This window comes from Adiantum capillus-veneris, chromosome 14 (assembly GCF_014529385.1).
Source record: "Adiantum capillus-veneris isolate H3 chromosome 14, ASM1452938v2, whole genome shotgun sequence".
Classification (NCBI taxonomy): Eukaryota; Viridiplantae; Streptophyta; class Polypodiopsida; order Polypodiales; family Pteridaceae; genus Adiantum; species Adiantum capillus-veneris.
This window is the reverse complement of record NC_140944.1, coordinates 65,904,085-65,912,972: the sequence shown is the minus strand read 5'-3', so window position 1 is coordinate 65,912,972 and position 8,888 is coordinate 65,904,085. Positions and strand designations below refer to the sequence as shown.

At 41.2% G+C, this 8,888-nt stretch overlaps 1 protein-coding gene across 1 annotated transcript; it reads right to left on the bottom strand.

Annotated features, from left to right (window-relative positions):
• Window positions 1-3,564: 3,564 nt before the first annotated feature.
• On the bottom strand, window positions 3,565-7,284 carry LOC147442529 (adenosine kinase 2-like). Its single transcript, XM_086528683.1, has 13 exons — window positions 7,010-7,284; window positions 6,634-6,687; window positions 5,983-6,029; window positions 5,859-5,890; window positions 5,684-5,785; window positions 5,542-5,609; window positions 4,935-5,011; window positions 4,736-4,833; window positions 4,581-4,651; window positions 4,421-4,487; window positions 4,216-4,338; window positions 4,082-4,142; window positions 3,565-3,804 (listed from the first exon to the last, which is right to left on the bottom strand). Exons 1-13 carry the CDS (start codon window positions 7,102-7,104, stop codon window positions 3,662-3,664), a joined length of 1,038 nt encoding a protein of 345 aa, XP_086384809.1. The 5' UTR covers window positions 7,105-7,284; the 3' UTR covers window positions 3,565-3,661.
• Between the last annotated feature and the right edge of the window lie 1,604 nt (window positions 7,285-8,888).

Below are 8,888 nucleotides of genomic sequence, written 5' to 3'. Positions count from 1 at the left end.
ATGCAAAGATTGAGAGCTTGTCAGAGAACACTTGAGAAGTATTTCCTCGACACAAACAATTAAGCAAAGGATTGGCGAGGTGAAATTAATTGTAGGATCAATGTTGCAAAAATTGATGCAATGCATACCTAAATGAGGGTGAATTTGAATTGGTGATTGATTGGGGAGTAGAGCCGATTTTTTTTTAATCAATCTACATTTGTAGGGAATGTGTTATGCATACTCTAATTGCGATGCAAACAAGACCTAGAACCCTAAATCAACCATGGCCTAGCTATGGAAGGTAGTGGCTAAATGGACTTGCACCACAAACTTGCCCACACATAGCTTGAATCAATGAATTGACTAAAGAGAAGACAAACTTTATGGATCTAATGTGATTAGGAAGGTGTTAACCACTAATCATATTTTATACAACTTGTTATAGTAAGGGTTAAGGGGGCATAATTAGGTAGCATTCATAATGAGAGATTAGAGATAGCAATTTGACAAGGCACAAACTGTAAAATCTAATAACAAAACTTGATTATGCGATGAACGAGCAACAATATTAGAGTGTGTGCAAGAGGTGGCTACTGATATAGAAGTAGCATGCCAAGTTATTTAAGTATAATGGTTATGTTGCTACCTCCTGTCAAGGTCACCCTCTATTTTCTCAAAGTATTCTCATAAAAATGCTCACTACAGTTTTCTCAATTCCGCTTTTCTCAATGTTCATAGTCCATTTCCATTACATCTTCTTTCACACTATTCAAGATGACCATTCTTTTCACAAAATGTGCAATGGCAAGGTTCTAGGGAATCTTTGGTGGGTATGGAAGCTTGATTGGTTCCAGAGTTCTTCGAGAGTTTTCCTTTGCCCTTATTATTCGAGTTGTTCTTAGCTACAATAGCATCAGTTTAAGTTGTTCTTTCTCTTAGTCGAACATTTGTCATTTAAATGAGAGAAAGGGTTTTCAGAGAGTGATAGTGTCATTGCAAAATTTCTCAAATGATGGAAGATTACCAAGAAACTTGAGGACAGTATAGTATCACACTCCTCCAATTGTTGCTTGATCCTAAAAAACTCCCCAATCTTTTCAATGTTGTTGTCACTTTGTGTAATAGTTGAATCATCCAATATCTTCTCAAGTTGTGTAAGCTTGGTGGTAGAAATAGGTCCATCGAAAGCCTATAATTTTGCAAAGTTGATGAGCAATTGTGGAAAGGGAGAGAAATTGAGAGGAGACATATGGAGGTAGACTATGAACCATAAGTGTGATAGCTCAAGCCTCTATACTCTATATAAGGTGCCAAAATCATGTGTAGCTACTCGATGGTAGGCCACACTTATGCACTACATAAGAGGCACCGTGTAAAATTAGACCAATACAAATAACTATGAGATGTCAACTTTTGAGCATCAAAGGAAGTTGGAAGATTGAGAGATTGGATGAATGAACTCACCATTGAAAAGTTAATTGTAGGAAAACCACCACCAAGAGGTGTTTGAATGAAAATACATTTGTAGGAGACCATAGTCTTTGGCAAAATTGTCATAAGAATTGTAGTGAGAGGCACCATAGACAATGGCATGGGAATAGTTCTCGAAAAAGTAGTAAACTATTACCATATTATGGTAATAATGTCTGTGAACACACTAAGGACCGTTGGGGCACTTTTTTCCCTTGTAAAGAGGTTTTTCCCCAGCTTGTATATATGTCCATCATTGTCGGTTATACCTTATCTTTGAATTAATGCAATCAGTAATACTATTTTGAGCTTCTCCTTCATCTTCCCAACCTTTGCATGCAATCCTACATCTTCCCAACCTTTGCATGCAATCCTACAGATTGTATATATGTCCATCATTGTCGGTTATACCTTATCTTTGAATCAATGCAATCAGTAATACTATTTTGAGCTTCTCCTTCATCTTCCCAACCTTTGCATGTAATCCTACAGATTTACTTCCAACAATTTATATCCAAATACACTTTGATATCTCAAGGAACATTGTTAGCACAATTTTGGCCCATGTTCTATGATGAGGCAATTTTTGGCAAGTCAATTTTAATTCGAGCTCATTTTGACCTCCATGTTAACTATTAGGATTACCAAGCACCCTATCCATTCTTGCAAGTGTTTTTTATAGTACATTTTTTTGCAAAACAAACGCTTTCTAGGTTATTGTGGGTTGTGATATATAGCCCAAGTTGGTTTTGTGAAATTTTACTTCTATACCGACTTTTTTTGCATGAGTTGTAGTCATCGGACATGGCTGACAACAGTGATGTGTTCTGCATGCTATCTGCTGAGGGAAAACTGCCTGCTATAGGCATCCACAATGCAACATGTCTATGTTGCAAAGGGCATTTGGAAGATTGTGTTCGATAATGATGTAAGACCATGCTCTATGAATACAAGTTTTGGGATATCACCATCCAGCCGATGACATCTCCAGCTCTCTTGCTTTGATCTTTCAATACTCGATATGAACTATTAGAAAATTGATCGGGAGGGATTCACTATGTATAATCTGTCAACTTTGAAACATTTGAGGAAGCGATTCAGTCATGTTTTCAATCCATCAGCACCAAGCTTCACTATGACACTGAAGCTTACATATGTCCATCATGTTGCCAACCTTTCTAACTACAAAATGATGTGAGAAACGCTAGTGATGTAAGTTTATCACCCGTCTTAGCTCAAAGGCTTCCCTCAGGACCATTATCAAGACATATTGGTTCCTCACAAACCTATCACCATATCATCACTCAAACCATTTGCTATAGCTTAAGCCTTCTCAATCCAATACAGCCCTGAGTTCTACCCGACTCTTTGGCTTATTCTTCCCCCTTTCTTGAGAAAAATCCATCTCTTTCTGTGATACAAATTTGGGAGGCCAAAGGATTCAGAAAACTTTTTGGCAGACTCAAAACCTCCACTTCCTACTGGCTCACATAAATAAAAAGCATTACTTTCTTTTCGAGATTCTCTCCTCCCCTAAGTCTCGCTAAGGCCCTCACCATCCTCCCAGGCCAACACTGCTGCACCTCAGCCCCGCCGTCTGCCCCCTCCTACCTCCTCCTCTCCTCACCCTTTAATCCCTCCTTCGACCTGCAGTTTCCTGCGCAAATACTCTCGACCTCAGCCCCGCCGTCTGCCCCCTCCTACCTCCTCTCCTCAAACTTTCCTCCCTCCTTCGACCTGCACCTCCCCACCCTGCGAAAATACTCTTGACGAACTTCTTAGCCCCTGACGCGTGCAAGTCTGAGAGAGAGAGAGAGAGAGAGAGAGAGAGCTCTAGAGTCTCGGCAAGAGGGGGAGAGAAAATGGAAAGGAAGGGGCATGGCCTCCACCTGGATTGCCCCCCTCCTCTTCGCTCGCATCTGAAGGCTCCAAGTCAGACAGACCCAAGCATATTCGCTTTTAAGGGGATCTTTTCTCATTTTTACAGCTGGGTACCCCATACTACTGCCACCTATCCAGAAAAACGCAGTTAAAAGACTAGTAGTGGCCTTCCAAAAATAAGGCTTTGCTATGAGTAAAAGAAACTACTAAAAGTTGCTCTTACAAATTCCATGACAATAAACCCGCCTCATTATAGAAAAATCTGAATCTTATACTCAAGAGCGAAGCATGCATCTGAAACCTTTATACGGTGTTTTCAAGAGAATCTCTACTCAAAATTTGGCTTTTCTGGATATTTGCATCCAGATTCCTGTATGATCACACTGGCAGCATAGTGGCCAGCTCTTACACACTCCCTTATGTCCTTGCATTGAACCAGTCTGGACAAGAAGCCGCCAACAAAAGCATCGCCTGTAAAAACGCATTTCAGGGCATTAAAATTAGTGCACCCTCGCTAAAAACAAGTAGCAGCACCAACTTCAAAGAAACAAAGGCACTCAAGACAACACAAAGGATAGAGTATGCAAGAAAATCAGAATCTTTGATAATCAACCCCATTCTGTTGAAGTGCTGGTGAACTACCATCCCACACCCCAGAAAGGGAAAGAGACACACACCAAACAGACCGAAAGGGAAGGGAGTTGAGTGGGTGGGTGGGTTGAAGGGAAGGGGGGGGGGGGGTGCTCACCAGCTCCATTGGTATCTACTAGCTTCTCTTTTGGAATCTTCACCACTGGAAACTCTGAAGTCTGAAACACAATTAACCATGTTAAACCAAAGCAGCACCATCTTTCAAGGAAGATTTTACCTTGACACAATTACCTTGCCATCTTCAGCAACAACAGTTGGATCAGATCCTTGTGTAACGACAACTATACGCTTGTGTGTCCCACATGCTTTAGGCCAAGCAGCAATCTTAAGAGCTATCTCTTTGACATCGTCTGTCTGCACAATGAGAAAAGCATTTAAGTGTATAGTAAAACTGCAAAACAAATACAGACAATGACATCCTGTCCCTGCTGATTACCTCCCATCCCTGCACTTTAGCAAAAGTCCTGGCTTCAGTCTCATTTCCAAAAAGGTAGTCCACATACCTGAACCACCGAAGAAAACCGATCATAGCAAGTGGTTCACTACCTGCTTACAATGTTAACAAAGAAGCCCAACGAACAAACAAAACAACATACGCTAGAGCCTCCAACTGTGGATCCTTGAAAAACTCAGAAATAAACGGAGCAGATAAATTCATGCAAAACACCTGCAAATGGCCAAAAAGAAAAGCATCAAATAAAAGCTACCAGAACATAGTACAAAATAGTTGTAACATAGAATCAGTACATACTTTTCCTTTTTCAGCAGCATGACGAGCTACGAACGTTATTGATTCAGGCGAAACCGTCAAGAAGAAACCGGCTATGTATATGAACTTGGCCTTCTCGACTGCAACAGGTGTAGAACTGAAAGAGTTAAATAGGACAGAAAAAATGGAAACAGGCAAAGTGTCAGGCAAGCCATCAAAGTACACAAAACACGCAGCTTACCTAAGGCCCAATTCTCAGGCTTCCTCAAATGATCAGACTTGTAACAATTAGCTGCCGAGAGATTAGCCACAAGCGACCTAAATGTTGCCACAAACAAACAGTCGATACTAAATCAACAAAATCACAAAGCTGATGAATCCATCAACCGATCAACCCAAAGAACACACTAAACAAGAGGACCTGCTTGAGAAAGGTCCAAATTTGCAAGACTAGAGGGACCATTTTGACAAAGAGCGAAAACTTTTCAGTATGCATACGATTCATAACATAATGTCATCCAAAAGCAGTAAAACCAAATGGCCACATATCCATCCATCCCATTCCTGCCAAGCAGACCTGATGCACACCTTCTGTTAACTTTATTGGCAACAACCGCAATTATCAAAATAGTGAAGGATGTCCTTAGCCTAGTCCTTCCCTATTGACCATTTGAGCATATAAGCATTCCGGTCCAAACGTTTTAAAGCTCAGATTACGGAGAACAAAAGTTCTCATCGATCGGTATCATTATTGAGCTACTTTTAAACCAGTTGCAGCAGTAAAAATGATGCAGGTGAGCCAATCAAGAGATCCAAACACCACAGTCAAATTAACACCAGAACCTTACCTTTCTCCACCATGGACGAGAACAGCACATGTTCCAGTAGGTGCAGAATCCTGCTCATAGTATTGCACCTGCCAACAAGGACCAACATATCAGTTTCAAGGAAATAAGCCAAAAGCATCAGTCATACTGGGGTAAACCTTACATTAACGCCAGAAGCTGTTGAACTCTTATACATCTCCTGCCCAAACTTGTCCTTGCCAATGCAGCCAATGTAACCTGTAGCACCAGGAATTTGCAACATCCACTGCCCCAATGCCACAATGTGAGACTAGTTTCTAATCGTCCCATGGTTTAATTTGTACAAGAGCAAGACATACCTGGGCAACTCTGATCGAATTCTGTGTAGCACCTGCAATGCATGCAATACAATCAGGCACATCCATCAAAACTGATGTCTGTCTTTAAAGCAAGGAAAAGAGGCATAAGATTTCTCAGACCTACCCCCAGCAATATATTCCACCTGGTACTTCTCGGCAAGTTCCTTGTACCTGCATAGCATGAGGAAGTAAGTCAACAGGTAACCCATTCTGTGTCCTAAACCTACACATTTAACCCCACCACCTCATTGTGGCCAACCACTTTCTGAATTGAGATCATCATAAACTGTGTGTATCTCCTTTGCACGGCATCTTCTAGGTTCACGTCATTAGAAATACTGACCCAATACTTAGAGCACAGCAGTATACAAGTTGCTTACTTCATCACTATAGCAAAGGAACCTTCTTCATGTATCACAAGATCTGAAAATTAATATACAGCAAATACCACCTCAACAATTTCTGCATACTTTTGACTAACATCACTCAACATAAGAAGTTCTGCATGATTGCTAGAGACAAATCCAAACTTGAAAAGACGACGAGAATGAATTCTACTCTTGCCCATACCCCAACACAGCACCTAAAGTCCAGACACCAGAAACTTAGCATTACTTATCCCCCAATCAGCAAGGCCACTGATTTCTATTCCCCCCATTAGTGCTTCATATCTAAAACTAAACTGAAACTTTGCACCATCATGACAAGAAACAGACATAATGAAAACGTACTAAAAGAGATCAAAAAACATGTTTAAGTCTTGATTGGCACATACATTGGCACATGCTTTTCTTCAGCTAGGATGGCATTATTCAGCTTCACACCATATCTGCAAACAAATTCCAGAAGAAAAACGCAAATTGAGCAACATGATGTTTGGATCTACGACCAAAATGCAGGTCAAAAGAAAAGTCATCTCGGCCGCTGCAACAAATAAATCCAATCTAAATCAAAGTTGTTTGTCTAACATCGATATTGCATTGTTGATGAACTAAATGAGCATGAACATCCATTTTCATTACTGCAGCCTCCATTTCATGGTGAATCCACAACCCAGCCGAAACAGATCTAGGAGGATCAATCATGGCAAAGCAAGATATCAACAATGTGGTGCAGAAAAGTTCCAGTTGGGTTGAATTTGATGGACTTACTTGTCTAAAAACGCTTCATCGACCACCGCAGAGATGTCGAGGAGAGGGTTGCCCATGCCCAACAGGACTCCTTCGAGCTCGGAAGAGGGCGCCATTGCTGCAGCGTCGGCTGCAGGACGTCACGCACCGGTCGTCTCTATCGGCAGGGTAAATGATCGCAAGCCCAAAACCCCGCTCTCAGGGAAGCTGTATTCACCTGCCTTTATGGAAATCCAAGGCCTTTACACTTTGATCCACCTACTTGGTTGCTTACACCTTTGCCAATCCAACCACGCATAGCTATGCCTGATAGTAGTTGAAATGTGGACGTGCACACATTATTCTTTAATATCTCCATTCATGTTCTTCTTTTTGGCAATATTATTCAATCTGCCGCTCACATTTGTGAGTTTGGCCCAAAAAAAAACAAGGTGAAGACTTCACGATGGCCTTAAGAAGGCAACAATTTTGGCTATAATAAATTGAGCGATTATTAGAACACATTTGACATGTTAATGGAGAGAGATTATAAAAAGAGAGAGAGAGATGCATATGATTGTCATCACATTTGTAAAGTTCTTTTTCGTGTGTGTGTGTGTGTGTGTGTGTGTGTGTGTGTGCGCGCGCGCACGTGAAATAGCATTCAACACTACATACCAACAATTCAACTTTTTCATATATCTACTAGTATAATATGGCGGAGTACATAACCTTTTACACATGTCTCTCTCTGTGAGATGAAAGCTAAACGCCAAGTGAGATAAAGGGGAGTGGAAGAGAGAGAAAGAGGCCGCTAAAGGCGGCCGGCAGTACTCGTATATATGTGTGTGTGTGTGTGTGTGTGTGTGTGTGTGTGTGTGTGTGTGTGTGTCAAATAGCATTTAACAATTCATATCAGCAATTCAAAAAAAAATTCTTGGTGTGAATTTTTGGCTTTCTAAAAGAAGTCTTAGTTGTAATGGAATTTGCCTATTCAATTTGAGAATAGCGGAATTTAATGAGAGTACTTTCAAGAAATGATTTTGTGAGCATAGCGGGTAGACATAATTGAAGATAGCAACATAATCATAGCAATTAGTTAACTTGGCATAGACAATACTTTTGCAAGAGAGAGAGTTTAGAGAACATGACAACAATTGAGGACCGGATTTATGTGGAGCCGGTCCCCCTCCAATAGGCATTTGTATTATGATTTCTCCCATAAAGAGAGACTTGTTACAATACAGTCTTTGTGTTCCTTGTGACCTAGGTGATGCCATGAAGATGGAAGGCTTCATGCACCACAAACATAACATAAACTTGAAGAAAGCTTTAACTATCCCAAGCCTCAGTCCCAAGACCTCAAACACCTTCGAAGGTGGAGAGAGCTAGCAGGGAATGAGGGTAGGGAAGAGGAAGAAGAAACATTTCGTAGGAGAAAGAATTAGTTCCTCACTTATCATACTCTTGTTGCTAGCATACATAATAGCATAGTAATGAAGAAGAAGGAGATGGCAAGCTTAAACATTGAAGCATGGCTCTTGGTTGGATTTGCACTCCATAGCCAAGAGTGTTGGTGTAGGCTCTCAACCTCTACTTGCTTCGAGAGGGAGCTCTTGCACTTTGCATAGCACACAATGAGAGTGATTGTGAGTGTGTGTGGGTGAGTATACCCCCTAGGCACCCCCCTAGCTTGCTTGGGTCGACCCCCCCTTGTAGCTCATGCCTGAAGCTCATTGGACCCCTCCAGGCCTAGCCAATCACAAGCAGGAGCCATTACAAGCAACATGGGTAGCCTTGGGACAAGTGTCCCCCTTTCCCCTTTGAGAGAGAGGACTTGATAAATGCTAAAACAATTAGATAATTCATGTAATTTATCATTGGACCCCTTTGAAGCTTAGCCAATAGGCTTCAAGCAACA

Coding starts and splice junctions, on each gene's coding strand:
- LOC147442529 (XM_086528683.1), bottom strand. CDS start 7,104: ATGGCGCCCTCTTCCGAGCTCGAAGGAGTCCTGTTGGGCATGGGCAAC. Junction 5,786..5,858: donor ATTCGATCAGAGTTGCCCAG/GTATGTCTTGCT, acceptor GCATTGGGGCAG/TGGATGTTGCAAATTCCTGG. Junction 4,834..4,934: donor GCCTGAGAATTGGGCCTTAG/GTAAGCTGCGTG, acceptor CACCTGTTGCAG/TCGAGAAGGCCAAGTTCATA.